At 43.5% G+C, this 20036-nt stretch overlaps 1 protein-coding gene across 5 annotated transcripts in view; it reads right to left on the reverse strand.

Moving 5' to 3' along the window:
* Positions 1–250: 250 nt before the first annotated feature.
* The window catches only part of SH3PXD2A (SH3 and PX domains 2A), a 264890-nt gene continuing 245104 nt past the window's right edge, over positions 251–20036 (reverse strand). For all 5 annotated transcript variants that reach the window (XM_074593122.1, XM_074593123.1, XM_074593121.1 and 2 more), the window contains 5 exons: positions 13350–13467; positions 7454–7788; positions 6549–6598; positions 4096–4215; positions 251–3964 (listed from right to left, as the gene is read on the reverse strand). In XM_074593122.1, the coding sequence (XP_074449223.1) occupies positions 2069–3964; positions 4096–4215; positions 6549–6598; positions 7454–7788; positions 13350–13467 (2519 nt within the window). In that variant the 3' untranslated portion in view covers positions 251–2068. The remainder of the gene's footprint in view (positions 3965–4095; positions 4216–6548; positions 6599–7453; positions 7789–13349; positions 13468–20036) is intronic.

Here is a 20036-nt window from a genome sequence, read left to right on the forward strand (position 1 = left end):
TCTCCTGCCACCACAATTTAAAGGGATTCCAACCAAACACCCTCCCTCCCCGCTTGCATGCGGAGAGCTGCCAGAACCACAGCACTGCTTGTAGCCAGTTGTGGCACCTGGATGTTGTTTCAGCTACCAAAAGGACATCAGCCAGGTTAGCTGTAGGCAACTCTCGCAATGTTACCATGTAAATTAATAAAAACCCCCCAAAACATCAAAGAAAAGAAAAAAAGAAAAAAGACAAGAACAATGTATAAATTGTATAATTTTTTTTTGGCAGTGAAACATCCCCAGTAACACACGATATCGTTGTGCTATTTTACTCAGCCCCGTGATCCCAGCTATTTTGAAGTCTTTATAACCTTTACCTTCCAAGACAAATTGGTATCAAACTGGTGAAAAAAAAAAAAAAAAGGGCATGTCTCATTTTGTGTAAACCAGTAGTGAATGGTCTGTCCCCTCCCCCTTAAACCAGATTTACAACGTTGCGTATTATTTAAAGGAACTAGATCTTGAGTGATTAACAAGGCCATTTAAAAAAAAAAAAAAAAAGCATGACTTCCTCGAGTACAGTAGAGATTTAGCCAATGCTGTTTACAGTACAAGAGTTGGCTACCTCAAGAATAACTCCATATTCCTAGCCTTTTCCAACGGTGCCTCCTCTTCCATTTCCCACCACGCTACCCCCGCTGTGTGCCACGTTTCAAAGTATGAGTTAAGAAAGGCAAACAGAAATGGAACTAGAAGAGGCAGCTTCCTGGTTAGGTGCATTGTAACCAAATTGCTTCAATATTAAATCTCTGAGCCTCAGAAGGCCAGGCACACTTTCCAGTACAACTGTACTTTCTGGATTCAAGTGGGAACAGAAACACATATTTGGCTCCTACTTCAGTTTTAAGTCTTTTCTGGTAAAACAAGACAAAAAAATAAAGTAAACCCAGAATGCACAGAAAAGGCAAAAACAAGACACAGAAAAACAATTCCCCAAAAATATACAAATTAAGGATGTGCAGACTGAGTTTGATGGCTTTTCCCTTCCCCCCGCCTCACTGTAAACACTGATGTTGCAGAAGGTTACGGCTGTTTCTAGTTAATACCTTGATGGGCCCTGCCAGCAGTCAGCACGCTTGGATTCAGACCAGATTGCAAGACCTGAAGTTACACATTTGACAGCTTTGTCTTCAGTGTCTTAAGGGACTTTTGCACATTTTGATATTATGACAAGGTTTGAGAAACTCAACTCTGGGAAGAGAATCAACCAGGATCACCTGGCAAGAGTCAGACACAGAACCAAATACAGAGCCTACAAAGTAATCGACGTGCTTAAGCATGGGGTTTGTAGGTTTGTTTTTAAAAGCACCAGTAGGCATCACTGCCCTAGAACACCTGAAATCCCAACTCAAAGAACAAGACAGAATGAAAGGAAACAAAAAGCCCCCAACGAACACCACCTGATTGCCCTTTCCGGTGAGTTAGCAGTAACAAGAACACACAGCTGAAGTCAGAGACCAAATCTCTCCATGAGGAAAAGGCTTCAACTCTGGACCAACCAACTGTTGAGAACAGTAAAAAAAAAAGTGAACATCTCCAAAGGATTAGAGTCTCTTTGTGTTTCAGAAACTCCCATTCGCTTCTCACTGTAAGTTGCAGAAACACATCCAAAACTCTTGGGTATTCCACGTATGGACAAGAATGAGGAGAAAGGGAGCCAAGATTGCAAAACAGAGTTTGGCACAAAACTCCCCAAGTAGATGCATGTGTATTTTTCACAAAAGGCACACATTTGGTTTCCTATCGATAACGGGAAAGATGGGATGTCATACCCTGTTACACATACAAGATTATTAACAACTTCACAAAAAGGCATTTGACTATGCTGCATCTTCCTCATAGTTGCTTACGACACGTTAACCCCACAAACCTCTCCAGAACATGGCAGATTTGTCCTCAGCATAGACTCCTTTGTCCCTTTGTACAAACTGGAGCACAGGGAAACATCTTTTTGTGTAGCAATTGTTTTTTCCACATGTACACAGCAGGAACAGTATAAATTAGGGAGGTTAAAGATATTGCAGTATTAGTTCTTTTTCTCCAAGTAATTTGAGGGTACCCAGCCTTTGAATGGCTTCACACCATTCATGATCTGGCAGTACCACCAGCCATTTGGGTTCCTTTCAAGGACCTCCATGCAGACACCTTCCTGAAACCCTGCAGTCTCCTCATCCCCTTCATAGTCTGCAATGGAAACATAGATGTCCTTGAGATTGTTGTGGATGAATTGGGATTTCTCGATGGGCTTTGGCCTGACTGTGGATACAGGAATCCCATTCCTCTGGGTGGGGATGTTTGAGGTGGTCTCCGAGCTCTCTGTACCTGACCGCTCAGGCTGCTTTCCCTTCACATCACCAGGCGGTGACCGTGCATTGCTGAAGGAGGAATTCCGACGGACGGTCCTAAGATGATCGGTAGCTGTTAAAGACTCATTTCTGCGCAAGGAGCACGACAGGTTGTTATCCTTTGGTGGTGGAGAGACAAACACTGACTGCGGCCTGACAGCAAGTTGCCTCACACCATTCCTCATTTTCACTGGCCCTGATGTTTTCGAAAAACCACCAGGAGGTTTGCTTGGGATGGGTGGCGTTGCACGTTTGCTCTGGTTGATGGTGTTCAAAGCCTGAACCCTCTTCTCTATCTTCTCTAAACTGTTTGACTTGTTTTCATTTTTCCTGTTCCTGGCAAATGAGGCATCAGTCTCTGCTGATGTGGTTTCTCGCTGGTTATCAGGGAGAGCCAAATAATGGGAAGGAGCCCAGCCTTCCATATCTCCATATTTCAGGTACCACCACCCACTGGCTTGCTTTTCCAGCACTTCTACTTCTACTCCTGCTGGGAAGCAAATTTCACAATCCTGTACCTTTTGGTATGAGTCAGTGGTCACATAGAAACATCTGGAGTCATTTTCTTGCTCAGCTTTGGCTGAATGACTGGAGCAGAAAATGCCACGGGAAGGAGCTGTAATGAGATCAGCTGAGCTCCTCCTCACAGGATCATCTTGGTTGTCAGAAGCTGTGTGTGGGGGGCTCTCAGACTCTTCACTTCTTGAACCCTTAAGTCCACCTCTGAGTTGCCCAGTTGGCCTCAGCTGACGCCTTAAAGTGCTAATATCCATCTTTTCTTGGCTCTGAGAATCTGCCTTGTTCAGGAAGGGTTTGGGCCTAACGATTGGCTTTGCTCTAATGGAAGGACTCTGCCCAGGCTCTTTCTTCATGCCTGTTCTTGGCATGCTACGTAAGCCAACATCTGAAGCTGACCGTGGTTTCGTCTCCTCGCTCCTGGAATAGTGACATTTTCCAAGATCGGGCTGGATGTTTTTGTCCGTCTTTAGCTTCACAAGTGATGATTTCGGAGAGCTAGAACTTGGAGAATTCCTTCGGATCAAGGAGAGAGAGGAGCTTTTCTGAGAATCGGAGTCTCCACTAGATTCCTTATTGGACAAAGCATCTTCCACGTAACGCCTGAATCCCTCGTTCTCATAGATGGTCTCTTCTTCGTGAGCAACGTCTTCTGAAGACTCTCCTACCTTGAACTTTGCTTTCTGAAGTGATGACACAGGAGAGGGCTTGAGGGGCTGAAACAGTCGTTTTTCAGGAGTGCCCTCTTCACGATGACTTTCACTCACTTCACACTCTGAGTCAAAGCCAAAGGCAGGCACATCGTACTCAGGTTCTTCATATTTGAGCTTGTGGGGAGAGTCTTGGTTATCTCCTGAAGAAACCGTTCCAGGAGTTGTTCCTTCTTCAGAGTCTTTTGGTTTACTGGGAGGTGCTGGGGGAGGAACTTTTGGGCGGGTTAAAGTACTGGTTCTTCTGTTTAAATTTGGCTTCTTTCTCTTATCAATGTAAGATGCTGGTGCCCATCCTTCCTTCTCTCCAATCTGCACATACCACCATCCACCAGAATTCTTTTCTATAACCTAGGAGATGACAAGGAACACCTTACTTAGACAAAAATCTCTACTAGTTGCTTTTCACTCCTTCCCTTTCAATCCAGTCCCCTGCAATAGCCAAATATTACAATTTTTCCAGTTGCACGGTTAAGGCTTACCTCTGCTTTTTGTCCTCCACGAAAGCTTATGCCATCAGAGATACACGACTGGAACTCTGCAATGGTGTAGTATTCCACTTCCACAGAGGGTGGCTCTGGTGGTTTAGGCAACTGAAAACCCTATGGCAAATAGGAAGTTTTCTTCAATTAAACCAAAGAAACAGTGGGCTGAACAGCAGTATGAAAATACATATGCCTTTATTCACTAAAAGGTCTTCCTTCTTCATGTGCTACTTCCTAATGATAACTTCCCAGTTCTCCAGAGTGGAAGCTGATGTATTGAGACGGGCCACAAGAGAAGCCTTTCAAAATATGCACTGTTCATGCCGCTTTCACCAGCTATTAAAACTGTGATAATCTTTACCTGAACAGTAAAACATTTTACTGATAGGCCATAAAGTGTGAGCTGCCATTCCAGTCACAGTAACAACAGCCCATTTATTCTCAGATTTTCTTCAGAAAGACTCAGTTCTGGATGGCTTGCCACAACTGCAGAAAATTGCATTGCAACAGGTCCCTAATAGATTCTGCCTATCACAAGAATCACAGAATGGTAGGGTTGGAAGGGACCTCTAGAGATCCAACTCCCCTGCCAGAGCAGGGTCACCCAGGAATGCGTCCAGGCAGGTTTTGAATGTCTCCAGAGACAGACACTCCACCACCACTCTCTGCAGCCTGTTCCAGTGCTCTGCCACCCTCAAAGTAAAGAAGTTCCTTCTCAAAAGGAATTTCTATCATCAAATACACTACCTTAAAATGTAATCCTAATGAATTATTGCTCTTAATCTGCTGCTGGATTTTTAAACAATCTGAAATAGTCAGTGTCTGATAAAACGAGCATCTGTTCTAGCAAGAAACAAGGATAATATCATAGACCCCTATGAAGAGCTTTGCTCAGCTACAGTGAGAAAGAAAGGACTTTACTACAGGATCAGAAGTTTCCGGTTCCTCCCCGTAACAGAGACCCAGAACCTCTACTCAATCCCAACAAAACCTGCATTTAAATTGTATAGAGGCTCCACGAGAAGCAGGACACTGCTATTCACAGCTGTTCTGGCAGCATACCAGACTCCTCTAAAAGCTAAGTGCCTTTACATTAAGCTGTCACATTTTAGAGTTTGCTCCAATTAGTTTTAAGGTGATAAATGGGAAAAGAGTCCTTTCAAGGGTTTCAATATTGAAAGCTTTTCAGATTAGCACATTGCTCATCTACAGAATGCCTAGATGATGGTGAAGCTTCCCAGATTCTGCACTTCACTGCATATGGTTCTAACACAAGACCTGCGGTACATCAGGATCTCTTGAACACAGGTCAGACCTGCCACAGGCAGACACAGGACAACTAAAGACACAAAATGATCCTAAGCTGTTAATGGGAGAAAGGCAAATTGCATACTGTGCTTTATTCACACGCTCCTCCATTTCTAAGATATCCTCAGTGCAACTAACAATCCATGTTTCATCACGCACAGCATGTGGCATTTCACAGAAAATGCATCACTGCACCTTAGGAACCATGTATAACAATGTTATAATTGGACGTTTCTGCACTATAAATGTTGAAATACAGCAGAAGTGCAGCATAATAAAATGCCTTCAGATAATAGGATGGTTTGGATTAAATGAAGATAATTGGAAACAGCAGACGTGTTCAGGGTTTCACATATATTATCATTGTCATTTTTAGCATGCAATTAAGTGTAGTAGTCTTGCCAAAACAAATTCTCATTGAAAATAATGCAAAGAGAAATAGGAAGAAAACACCAATGTGCTATTCATCTCGTTTGTTAAGAGGCATCTCAGACGATGCAAAAATTACGTCACACACTGCTCATAAAGGGTACAGCAAAGGTTGAACACTATGTATTGCCTAGTTATAAACAAGTTATTAGCATGACTTTTGTGCAACTAGATTACTGAGTAGTTCCTATCTGAAGATGACAGCCCTAATCTCAAATTGGTCCAAATTATCCTCAAAGCTAGAATTCTGGAAAACAATCATAGGAGGTCTCATTCCTGTAGTACACGTCCTTCCATTAGATCCCAAGTCACTTTAAACGTACACAAGAGTGAAGCTTAGCCACCTCAAAGGTAGCAGCAATGGAAGGAGGGGAGATGTTTCCAGTTGTTAAAGACAAGAGAAGGTCAAAAGATCCAGTCTGGGCTAAAGACACCCAGAGGAACTTTAAACTTTCTCAGTCAGCCAAATGAGCTTAGGATGTTCTCCCTTCAGTTCAATACCTGCTTAGCTGGGTCAACATTTAGAAAAACAGAAATCCCCAATTAACATTAGGATGCCCAGAGGTCTGCTCAATACTTAAACAATAAAATGGAGAGGCATGCAAACAAAGGATCTCTCAGATACCCCCCACACCTTGTACAGTTGTAGGAAGTCTCACAAAGCACCCACACACCTACTCCCCTGCTAACATATACCATAAAACAATACAAACCAGACTGGATTCTCTTCGTGGCGGCGGCCTTGTTCTTAGATTTGGAGAACCTGTGCAGGAAAGGGAGAGGGGAGAGTTTGCTTAACTTTGTATGTACTGCTAAACACATTCTTCAGCAGCTCTCTGCTGTTACACAGTTTGAGAATATTAGAAGTCAGTATTTGCAATATTTAAGGCATCTCTATGAAACAAGACAGGAAACTATGAGGGTATATTAGAAATACCAAGGTAGCTTAGCTATTCATCTCAGCTAAGCCAGCAAATTTAAGATGAAATCACTGCCAGAAAGTAGTGGATTGTATTTTCTGTTGGAACTGACCAGCTCCATTGGAGATTGGCCAGCAAAGAACTGGCCTAACATCTACTTTTCCCCCCAGCAGTAAAAATAATCCACTAAATTAATAACACTCACACTGTCCTCTATCATAGTATCTTGCCAGTCCTTGCACAGACTAGCATTAGCATCTGCATTTTGCAGTAGTAAAAACACCATAGCAACTTGCCCCCAGGAAAACAGCAGAACACATGCAAGAGAAGACATAGGTGGCCTCCTAGATTTTCACACACCATCACATCATCTGCATTACTGGGGGTGGGGAGCACACTTTAGAGCATACAAAAGGAAAAAAATCTTATCTGGGAAAAAGAAAAAAAAAGGAAAAGCATACTGACTAAGATAAAGAAGAACCAGTCAGCCCTTGTATAAACGGAAATTAAGTTTTATCACTACTAATGAAGGACCGTGTCTTGGAGTCTCTGCAGATCTACAGTGCAAAGATCTGTTCACGTAGACTCAGTTATAAGGCCAGGACACATGGGACCTTAGCTGACAGGCAATGCCAGCCCTGAAAGGTAGAGAACAAGAATTCATTGCAAGCCAGTGGAAATCCGGACTACTGCCTTACTTATTTGAGCTCTTTGTGGTGCTATCCTTGCTATGGCTGGGGATCCCTGGGCCAGTTTGGAAGCCTGCTTGTCTGGGGTCATCATGGCATTGCCATTAGAGTCATTGCACAGGATGGGCAAACTGATTTCCTTCTTGCTGATATGGGTTTCTGCAGTCTCGTTTTCTGCTTGAGTTTCCTTGTCAGTGGTTGATTTCTTGTTCAGCAGGTTACTGATCTCCATGATGTTTCCTATGATTTCCACTGGCCCAGTTAAGTTCTTTTTTCTAGATGGAAGATCATCTTTAGCCTTCTTCAGATATGAAGCTGGGGCCCAGCCCTCTTTGCCTAGATACCTGCAGATACAAAAAGAAACATCACCACATCAAACAGAGCCTTCTCACGCATTTCAGGTATAATAGCTAAGGCAAAAGTGATGGATGAAAACATAAAACAAAATTTGCAGTTCTCAGATAAGCTTTTGTGGCCTCTATTCATTACCTATTGATTAGGCATCTCAAAGTCAGCTGAGCTAGCAGTGAACTGTGAACCACTGTTAAAAGCTACTTCTTATCCTAAGGATATCCTGGATAAGAAATACAGTTTCTCAAGATAAAGGGCTTCACCAGTTTGTTCTATGCCATGCTTAGACAGTAGTATGCAAACTCAGTATTTTCCCATACAGCAAAAAAAACAAACTAGCAAGTAAAATATTTTAATAGTTTTAATACTTCCTAGTGGCAACTCAAAATGGAAAAGGGCTAAAATAAGGGTGTACAGAGCCCCTGCGTCTGCAGTTTATAAGGCCCTTGTGCTAACCTCCCCTCTTGCAATTATAGTAACGAACACTACCCCTCCTCCCACAACTCCCAACCCTATATGATCAGCTTCTCCTATGGAGAATATGGGACTCAAACCACTGCAGATTCCTCTAGCACTACAAGGTGGAGAAACAATTTGACTACGGAAAAATGGCTTTGATGAAGACTCATTTTCCTGAACAACCTAGGGGCTATTTGAAGAAATAAACTGGGAAATCTGAACAGACACCTGAATCCAGTATGTGCTCCCGGAGCACCAGCCTGAGCTGCTCATGCTACACTTCAGACTGAAGTCATTCTTCCACAACTGGGCTTTTGGGAAGATGGTTTTTCTAACTCCTGCCATTCCTAACACCTCAGCAGGGACTTCAGATTACAATCAGACTCCAGGGAGGACTACGTGGATGAACTCTGCTTTCCCTAATGAAACCCTAACTTGCTACAGAGTGAGTCACCGAAACCCTTTTCTCTTTAATCTCTCAAGATACCCAAAGCAGGCGCTTGAACTGCAAGTGGGAAAGCAGGCACTATTAAAATCCTGGTGCTCAGGAAATCTGCAAGAAATACAAAGGTTAAAAGAGTAGGACTCTAAGGCTCTTTAATGAAAATGGAGACTCATTAGACAGCAGAAGAAGGAGCTGGGGAGGAGGGGAAAATATCAGCAAATCGTTCCCCAGCAGGTGAGTAACTTTGTCATGCCAACACTTGGCTTCTGAGATTTGCAGTGAGATTTCTGCACCAGGGTACACCCTGGGCTCATTCACCACATCCAGACACTCCAAAGTGGCACTGAGACTTTATGGGGAGAACAGGAAAATGCAGTGTAGGCTTGCTTCCCTAGATTTCTTCATTACTTTTCCTGTACAAAAGGAAATACAATTGCTGTACTTCTAGCAGTGACCACAAGGTCCTTTCTGTCCAAAATCTTGCCTTTTCCTCCCTTCCCATCTAGATCAGCCAAGACACTAGAGATGCTGCTTCTCCTTACACACCTGTCTTCTGTCACACAGAAAGGCAAAGAAACAGGATTCCCCTGCTCAGAGAATTCAGTGACAAGTTTTTCCAAGGATTCTGGTTTCAAAGGAAAGCATCCCAACAGCTCTGAGCCTTGTTTGCCACACGGAGACTAAGATGCAGCAAAATGGTAATGACTTGATTTGACTTCCAACAGATGCACAGCATCCAGCCATCGATACTATGTCAAGATGCAATTTGGATCTATGCAATCCTGTCCCATTTGAGGCTTTTTGATAAGCCTCAAACCAAGTAAAAAAAAAAAGAAAGAAAGGCCTCAATATGTGCCACAGCCTCTGTTGTGGCAAGGCATCTCTCTGCCATTTTCAAGTCCTGAAGACTTTTGGCTTCATCCCCTTTTGCAATAGACAGCCCTTTTGCAGAGGTACCAACTAATGCTTTCTACTGCCTGTGCATCAGGGAAGTGGTTTTTTTTTGTTTTTTTTTTTTTTTTTTGTTTTGTTTTTTTTTTTAAAGGATGTTTATAACTTTACATGATCTGGAGATGTAAAGGTTTTTGTCTGTGAGAAAGCCACATTGGCCAATGCACTGAGCACTCCAGTTCCAAAGGTTACTTTCAACAGTGCTTGATTGTGCAAAATCAGCAAGAAAAAACAGTTTACATCCATCTTAGTTTGTGGGAGACTTAACATGTTTAAGATCAGAAAGGCAACCACAGGCAGGTTCTGTACTGGCTCGTTAGTTCTGCTGCCAACTGTACGTATTTGGATCAGCCCATATAACCTTGCTGCTTCAGACACCTCTGATCTCACATAGTTTCTCCCAATGAATAGTAGCAGCAATAGCTGGACAGTCAATAACTCTGGGCAACATACCCTCAGTAGAGAGGCTGTTGCTGATTATTTCTTCCTGTGAGTTACTAAATTCAACCTGAAGTTAATGCTGAGCAGTAGCTGCCAGTTTATTTGTGCAACCTCACAAATAAAAGCTACTTATGTAAGTCAAATGGGCTTACATTTTTCACCTTAGTCCTTGAACTTGGCAATCTCAAAGCCCGTTGCAAACATCACTTTAGAAGACTACTTGAGCTCCTCATTTTATAGGTGAAAGAACTAGGACAACTGCTAATCAGCTTCAGAGAAGTCCTGAACTGGTAACGATCTTCATTTCGCATCTAAGAGTTGAATCACAAGTATTCTTCCTTCATTTATATTGACCACGTACTGGAGACGTTTCAAACCCCATGCTAGATTCCTCCTCGCTTCAGTGCCACTACCACCAGCCAACTGCACTTCATTCACATGGGCTGAGGCCCAGAACGAACTACAAAATGAAGATGCAGGCAAATCACAAATGCTTTACTTAGCATATTGCTGCTCACTTGGCCTGCAGTTCACCTGGGCACCATGAGACTACTTCCCAGTGACTGTAACTGATACAAAGCAAGATCTAAATAATGGATGCTAATGCTAGCTATGATGATATTGGGAAGCACACGGATCCACTGAATTCAGCAGTACAGTAAAAAGGATCCCAGGGCAGAGCCTTCCCTTCACTTCTCTGGAGTCCCAATGATTTTTATTTTTATTTTTTTTTAAAAAAGTCATGATGCACATAGGGCAAAATAAAATAGACCAATATTGCCTATAGCTTCTACAGCATTGAACTGTGAGGGTTGCAGAATTAGGTGCAGTGATTTGGTTCCTCGGCGATACCAAAACCCTCCCTGTTTATATTACATGAAGGAAAAAATGGATTCAAACCATAGGAATGTTAAAAAAAAAAAAAGTCAGACTCACAGAGGCAATTCTGAGAGTCACATCTGCTTTCCAGCTCCAGAGCACTGGAATTAATCCAGAGGGAAGCAAATGGGGGGGGGGGGGGAGGGGGGGGGGGAGAAAAAAGGAAAAAAAGAAAAAGAAAAAGGACAGGAAATGAGGATCAGCACATGGCCAGGAATTTGGGGAAATTACATATTTAAGGTGGAACAAGCTAATGTCTTTAAGGTGGATTCCATTTGCAAGCTGCTGGATTTGTTTTTATTTCTACATATTGACGTGTGTGTTCGGTCTCTGTTACCCAACCCAGCAGACAAGGCAGCAGGATTCAACTGCAGTCTCTTCCTGCTCCCTCTCCCCTCACACTCACTGCAGGAGGAGTGGCTTCTTTTAAGGCACTCAAACAATCAGAAAAGCATATTTCTGCAGAAGAGGAATCCTTTTCTGAGAGGTACCTAACAGCATTAAGAACAGTTTAAGTCTAATAAACAGCACAAGAAGTTGAAGATCAGCTACCCAGGCTGCAAAGGACCAGCTTGAAGAGATGGATCACTGCATAAACATTTCCAAAAGTGTCGCCCACGGAGAAAAACCCTCCTGTTTCTAGGAGCAGTTTAACCCTCCAGCAAGTCTGCAGCACAGCACAGCACTTTAGAGAGGATGATGGCTGACACCCAACACACTTGTCCCACACATTTGGGGAGCACCTAACCCACCTTTCAACAAGAGGAGACGTTGCTCAGCTCAAAATGCCTCTTACAAAAAAGCCAAGGGCATGCTGCATTCCCAACTATCATGGGGTGGCTGGGGCATCCACTGTCCTTCCAGCAGACCACCATGAAGAAGCCACTTAAGCCACCGCAGCAAGTGGCACTGCTCACCAGAATGCACTTCGACTATATAGAAAAATGTGTGGTTTGGGCTGGCTCAAAGGACTCCATGAGGAAAGGGTCAAAAAAAGAAAAAAAAAGATATGGCAAAGGGGAACCTACAGTAGTAATAAGGTTGCATTTCAGAAGGAGAATACCAGTATTCTGATGTCTTGCAATGTTTCTCCCCTCAGAAAACCTATGTGCTCTTGATTCCTCTATCTGCAACTTTGGATTCCACTTCTGTGAATGATTAAAGGAGAAAAAAATGTGACCTGACCAAACCCAGCCATTTTTAAGTTCCTCCTATCTAGAATGCCTTCCTGGCTCCACCGCTATCTTTATTAGCCTATTCCCTCCATGGGGGCATTAGATAGAAGGAAAAAAAAATAATCAGTTTTCTAAGTAAGGAATATCAAGAAAAACAACAACATTGCTTCAGTCAGCATTTTCATAGTCCTCATTCATAGCTGGTAAGTCAAGCAGAACTCAAACAAAAGCAAGTTATAGCTCGGGGAGGGGAAGGGGAAAAAAAATAATCACTATAATTACAGACTGCATGGAAAACAACAACTAGATGAGATGTTTTGTACTGCCCAAGAGATAAACCTCTGTTTTTAAGCTACCTGTTTAAAGAGAGTGGGATGTCACAGCACTGCCAGATTCACACATCAATACAAAACAAGGGGTAAAATCATGAAAGAGCAATAAAACTCAAGGGCGTGAACCTAAATGGAGAAACCTCTCATTAAGTACTCATCCTGACACCTTATATCACTATCCAAGACATCTAGCCCACATTGTCCGCATAAGTATTTTAAAAAAATGGGATTTTTAAGTTACAAGTCTCCTCTATGACTGCTGTTTCAAATACATAACAAGGTTTGATACACAATTATAACTTCACCTGCCCGTGGAATCCAGTTCCTCTACACTAGGAATATCTAATGTGGACATGCATTAATCAGGCAAATTAGTTAAAGCCATCAATAAGTTTGGAAAAGGGCTATAGCCAACAAACTGATCTCTTATATCCCTAGAAATAGCACTACCTGCCCCAAACAGCTCAAGAGATCACAATCGGCCTTTCAGCATTGCTATAAATAGATTTAAACGTGTTGCAGAATAACTATTACACTGTAAACACATTAAAATGACACACAACAGAAAGCCTTGTTAGGTCTCACAGATCTTAAATCAGATATGGGCTTTTAACTTGAAGGATGAAAAAAAAAAAATCAAGCTCAGGAATTTCCCCTATGGAATGGTCCACAGCTTTTGCAGACACTGTAGTATTACTTTAATCACCATCGTATCGTATTAGCGTTTTCTTTACATTTCTTCAAGAGGCGTTATGAAGAATTTGGGCTTCTTTGCCCAGCTACAGAATTATTTAAATGCTAATATTAAGTGAGTGATCAGAAAAGCTCATTGTCACAGGTTCTGCAGCAATCTGGCTGCACAGCTTCTTTACCTTATGTACCACCATCCTTCCAGGTTCTTTTGGATGACCTCCACGGTGACCCCTTTTTCAAACCCAATCTCATCCTTCCCCTGGCTGGCGTACGGCTGGATAGTGACATATTTCTCTTCTAGTGAAGGGAGAAAAGGCAACATCAGTTAGGATCAGAATTAGTCCAGCTGTTTTTCTGTTCTGCTTCCTTTTAAACTGTTATGCAGTGATTACGTGGAGCCATTACAAAAGGCGGAGCCCTGCTCAGGGGCCCACTGATTATTTATGCTGACGACATGATAGATAATCAGCCCCTTGCCACTACCCTGCTGCTGATAATCACAAAGTGTTTCCATGCCAATAATGACACAAAGTCCCCAGAGAGCTTCCCCCCTTCTTCCCGCCCCCCTCCAAGTTCCTCGAGCGGGTAAGGGAGAAGATTTGAAGCTGGACTTAACTCCCATACTGTAACTTGACAGAATCAACCCGTCTGCCAAATCAGCCAAGCGTCACCACGGGAGCTCCAGCCAGTTGGCTCTTTTGAACACGCACATGGCTGTACGAAGCATTGTGTTACTGAAACCCGAGCCCTGCATCCCTGAGAGGGACCGATCCTCCCCAACTCAGAGGGGCTTGGCCCACCACGCTGCTCTCCTTGCACCTCTCGAACAGTGTGGGTCTACAACAACAAGCTTGAAACAGCAACAAAAGAATGTAAGAGTTTTGCATTTGACAGGAGACCATACGGCATCTTGCATTCATGGGTTTTGAAGTGTTTTGCAAACGTACTTTTGCTAGACCTCACTCCAGAGTAATACACGGGTGGCAGTGGTAAAGGAGGGCCAGAACTAAGACACGTACTTCAAAAGCAAAGGCTAGATTTCAAGTATGGTGTTTGAGCCAAAAACTTAGCATCCCCGTTCATCTCCAGCAGATATCCCCTTCCCAGCTGCACAGAGGTGAACAGACGTTGTGAGCAAGCCCATGAGCAGAGTAGAACAAAACAGACACTTTCACAGCATCTTCCTTCACCCACCAGGAGTCATTTACTGCAGCGCTTCCATCATGCTCAAGGTCAACCTTTTCCTCTGTTAGCTTAAAAAAATTACAACTGGCACTGAAGACATGAACTACCAAGCCTTGCTCTGCAGCAGCAGACACAGAAAGCGTTACCAAACCCCTCTCCTGAACCCAAGCTACAGTGCATGTAACAGCATGAGTTTCTGTAGCTGGATCAAAGACAGGGCAGGCAAGCAATAAAGCGCACCCCAACTGGCCTTCCTCGCACTTTCTACTGGCAGTTGCAACAAGGCACGGCCAGGAACAAATACAGGGTTGTCAGTGCACAGGAACAGGCAGGAAATTAAGTGAATCCAGAGCTCCTGATCACTGCAAAACAGAGGAGCTATGGAAAGGTTGCAGCAGCTTGAGGCAAACACTCTTTTGGAGAGAGTGAAGCAGACCCAGCCATCTGTTTGGTTTTGTGGCTCAACTGTATTTTGTTGCTGGGCGAAGCATGGAAACTTTAAAGAAAAGAAAAAAACACCTTACTAAGACACAGTAAGAAACAGTGCCTCAGAAAGGGGAAAAAATGTTGGCAGAGCATCTGATGGCAGAAAATTCAGCAAAGCTACATCTCTGAAGTCAACTTTCCTCTAAGGGTCGCATTTGGATCCTTCTAATTCTGATGGGGTAAAACCTGTCAAAACCTTTGCCTCCAAGAGGAAAATTCTCTCTCCTGCTCTCCCCTAAGAAGGCTGCTTCAGCTGTTTTATCACTGCTAAGGAATTCCAGCTAGTTTGTAATTAGCACTGTCAGGATACAACACCTTCCCCACAAGATGGGGCGTGATGAATGAAACCCAGCTAGTGAAACTCAGCTTCGAAGTCACAGGACAGTTTTCCTAGCTGGGTTTCTGCTCTGCGTGGCAAAGGCAGACTCATTTCTCCTCTATTCCAAGTGAGTGTTGCTGAAGGAATTACGTGCCCAGTTTCCACTGCATGCAAAGCCCTAAGCACTAAATTGAACTGCAGAAGATCCCGGGGCAGCTAGAGCTTGTCCCTGGGAGGAGAGGGCCAAAGGAAAGTTCAGGTATGCAGAGCTGCAGCACTGTACAGACACACATTGCTTCAGACACTTCCAGGGATCTCTAGGACAGTAATAAAGAGCTAAGCCATGTGTTTGCTAAGCATTGGAAGAAGGCCCTGCTTTGTCTCTCCCCCCATACCACAGCTGCTTTATAATCCAGGCTATCAGTATTCACCCTTGCCACTACAGCTACAACAGAAGTTTCTCTCTTTATCCTATTTTTCCTCCCCATAAACAGCAGTCCCTGCTGCAGCTAAAGGCAGCTATTCAGCTCCTCTTGCTGGGCAGAGAGGTCTCACTCTTCAGGGGAGTGACCTCCCTCCTTCTGCAGAGGACAGGGTAGGAGGCCATGAGTGTGGTGCTCCCTCCTGGATTTCAATACAGCTTTCCAAACTCCTGCTCCAGCAGGACTTCTCCTGTGTGAGCAACTGAGAGAGTGGTCACCCATCAAATGCAAGAGTGTTTCTGAGTCTGATCATTCATGGGAAATCAAAGTTTGGGGTGAGGGTCCTTTGAAAACTAGGATGCAATCATCTTCCAAACAGTAGATCCATTCCTCCCACACACAGACCTACTCTCTCCATTCCAAATATAGATGAGTGGCTTCTCAAGGGAAAGGGACAACAGATCCATGCAAGCGACTACAATAGCTAGCAACTTCTGCAAACTTCTGGACCTACAGCTATGCATGTGGGCACACATCACCTGTTCATTACTGCCGTCCTCCCAGCCACCAACTCCCAGACTTCCCTTCCAGTTAGTTTCAAGGTAAGGCAGAATAGAAGAGTGGAGGTATTCTCCAACTCCACTCATTCTGGCTGAAACAGGCCAGAAAGGACTGATCATGCTGTTGAGGTGATGCGTTGAAAAAGCAGCTGCCAGCTGCATGGAAAAGCCACATCTTCGGCTGTGAGAGCTTCAGTCTCTTTGCTGAGCTTGTCACCGTTGCTCAGGTTTACTGAGGAGAGAGACTGCTCTTGAGCAGCACTCTGCCCCCCGTATTGAGATGCTGCTTTGCGTGTTGCTGCTCTCACCTTGCTGCCTTACACACACCACACTCAGAATAACCAGAGACACTGGACCAGCTCTAGAAACTGAAACGCTGAGTTGCTAAGGAGGATGGAGCCCTGCCCATGTACTGTGACTCTGGGATGCACAGGTAAGACTGGTGGGCTTTTCTGAGCAGATGCTGGCTTAGCCTGTCCATAAGCACCTCTGCCGCTTAGACCTTCAGTCTTGTGGCTTTCAAGTCAAGATTAACGCTCTTTGAGTGAGAGCCTTCAGGTGATTCTTCCCTACACAGTGGGAGAGGAAAAAGAAACTGAACGGAAGTAGGAAGGGAAGAGAGAAAAAAAAAAAAAGTTCTTCCATGAAGCAAGGCAACCAAAATAGTGTCAAAATTAACTTAGAAAATAGGGTCCTACAACATTTTTCTTTAGCAGTTCTATTTTTAAGCCTACAGATCAAAACCAGGAAGCCACCATTACAATTTCCCCTTGCAAAGTGCTTTCACAGCAAAAAATTACAGCCATTTCCAAGATTACACACGTTTGGTTTCTTTCAGTGGTGCAGGGGATACCACAAACATACATGAGGTTTGTAACTTAAACAGTATTCTGGAGATATGAGCCCCCTTGCAGCCAAAGTGTAATTCTGTTTTGCTTCTCAAAGACGATGTCTAGCCAGTGGACGTTTTGTATCAAGAGAGATTTGCTGAAGGGAGCAGAGGAGCTTTCAGCGGATGTGTCACTTAAAAGGACTGATTGATGTCGCATTCAACATATCAGATTACTATTCAAAAGTCTTTAAGGCAAGGTATTTGACATATTGTGAATGATACATAAAGTTACTGGAAAGACAGCACGGATGAGCTGTTTTATGAGAGAATCATCAGAGCACCAGCCAGTAGAAAGGCACTGCTCTGAGCTACACTGACAAACCTGAACTACCATGCTGGTTTCATTCAGATACTATGACAGGCGATGGTGTAAAACACAAGTCAGTAAACCATGGCAGACCTATATGAAAGTTGCATGCCCAGATCTACAGAGAATATAGAAGTGTTTAATTTTGATTCATTACGTTTTGACTTAACAATTACCAGCAAAAAAATGCAAACAAAAGTATAATTTCTATTCCCCAGCTGCAGCTTCCATTACATCAACTTCACCATTGAGGTCAAGTGGGCAGAATAAACTTTACTACGTGCTACAAAGCACACACATCAGCTAAAAGGCTACACTTTGGAAATAATGGGATGAAAGTCCTACTCCCCTTCCAAATCCGCTGAAAACAACACAGAGGCACCTCTGTCCTTAATGCGTGACACCCAGAGGTCTCTTAATAGCTCATTTAGCCAACTTCACTTGTACTTCTTTACTTCTAATTTGCAGGTCAAAGATACCTTCGCCAGCTGAACTGAAAGAAGTACCTCTAGTGGAAATTTAGCTGCACTAGTAAATCTGAACAAGGCATGCATGAAGAAGCAAAGCCTGTTTGGCAAAGAGCTATGATACAAGTCTGTCACATCATGCATTATCCAACTGCAACCCACTTAGCTTGGAAGGAAAGGATTAGTACATATCATTCTCCCTGCTCCCTGGACACAGACACTATTTAAGACATGCACAACAAGAATTTCTGCAGTGTTTGGACTACCCCACTTATACCACCCACTTGTAGCTGGGTGGTATACCACCAGCCCTCCCAGACATGCCAGCAGCCCAGCACTCAGTCCACTAGTTATTCTCAAACCTCACTTCTCTATCAGTCTTTCTCCTCCTTCCTTTTCTTCTCCCACAAAGAAGGGAAGACTTTTCTCTAACTGTGGTCTCTTGTAAAAAGACAGTAGAGACTTGGGGTCAAAATACAGAGACAGATCCTGGAGGATCACTGGGAAAAGAGTGTGGACAGCAGAGGACAGTTCCCATGTCTTTGTAACAGCCCACAATACTAGAGAGGGCTTTTTTCAAGCAACCGAGATTTGCCCCCTACATGCTGCAGTCCATCTCAGAGATATGTATGTGTACAGGACAAAGCATCTGAGCTATACGGTGTCCTGCACTGCACTGCACCTATGCGGTTTACACAGATGTATGCAGCCATGCTATTTTCAGCAGACCTGGTACAAGGAAGACAGTGGTATTTGAGAGTTATGGGTCACTTCTCCACAAGCCACAGACATCTAATGCCCTTCCATGGCTGTTAGGAGAGAAAAAAGTGCCCAACCATACACACAACCATTTTGCATCCCTTCCAGCAATGTAAGAGTGCTCTGCCAAGCTAAGCTCTTCCTATACACAAATAGCAATAGCTTTAAACCTAAAAAGCTTCTTTAAAAACAAAGTTTATGAATGCATGCCTAGTGCTGCAGCAGCTGAGACCATTCTCTTCTACTTCCTTCTTCCTGCCTCGCACCCACCACCTCTCCTTGCACAGTTCAGGACTCTGCTGTGAGATGGACTTGAAGCCAACCAGACCAAGGAAAAGTGAGTATGACCCTAAGCCCGGTTTGGTTCATTGCAGATCTGCATGAGCATAAAGGACAAGGGAAGATGCTGGGGAAAGTGAGACTGGTTCTTTTAGTGGTGGCACCACAAACTCTATGTAAAACTTCTCTCTGTACTAAGCCAGGCCAGTTTCAATGCAGCTTCACTTAATTTTGAGGAAAGAGGCCAACTACTGAGACTGCTGGAAGTCGAGTCAAGGTAACATAAATGAAACGATCTAAAACCAGGGTAGGATTATTTAAGAGTACCCACACGTCTCTCACCTACTTCAGGATGCAACTTAATAAAGTGCAACTTTTTTGCATAAGTAGGATTTATAATGCAGTTCTTAAACCATCATATGATTTACAGCAGAGCACGATGACCTGTAGGCACCTTGGCAATGCTCATTAAGTAGTAAGAGGTCACCTGTGCAGCCATAGTGTAGTGGGGATTGAAATATTTCTTCCATCTCACCCAGCCTGTTCAATGGCTATGATTACAACATACTGGCTGCAGAAAAAGCAGGGATGCTACATTTAGCTTGTTAAAGTTTAGGAGGACTTAATGCCAATGCCATTTATTTTTGCGTAATAGCAGACCATGACGAGACTGCTTTGTGTTTTTTCCTTTTGAGTAGGATTATAGCTTGTAATTAACAATCCAGCAGATGTGTCCATCCCATCACGCTCCCTTTAATCAGCATATACCCAAATAGGTTTTCTTTTGTTTTACCTGCTATATTTCTGCCTACTAGTAAAATGGGAATCTCAAAGAATTTTTAGGCATTGGGCATTTCCATATCAGATGACCTGCTAAGCCACCTCTTCCACAGGAAAAACCTCAGAACAGCTAAGACAAAGCTCCATCCTTTCCTGAAGACCCCACACTTAATTGTCTGACAGTGCAAGACACTGAAATTGACAGCTTGTGAGGCTCCTCCAATCCCATATGTCAAACCAGAATCACAGATTTTACACGTGCGCTCGTGCACACACATACTACACATTAAAGTTATGAGGTGTCTTGAAAAGGCAACTTGGTCCCTCCTCTGGCTGTCTGGATTTATACTTACTCACAGGTCAAGGAAAGCAGACCTACGGTTTTACTGCTCAAGTTGTAACACAGAGCT

The sequence above is a fragment of the Larus michahellis genome, chromosome 6 (assembly GCF_964199755.1).
Source record: "Larus michahellis chromosome 6, bLarMic1.1, whole genome shotgun sequence".
NCBI lineage: Eukaryota > Metazoa > Chordata > Aves > Charadriiformes > Laridae > Larus > Larus michahellis.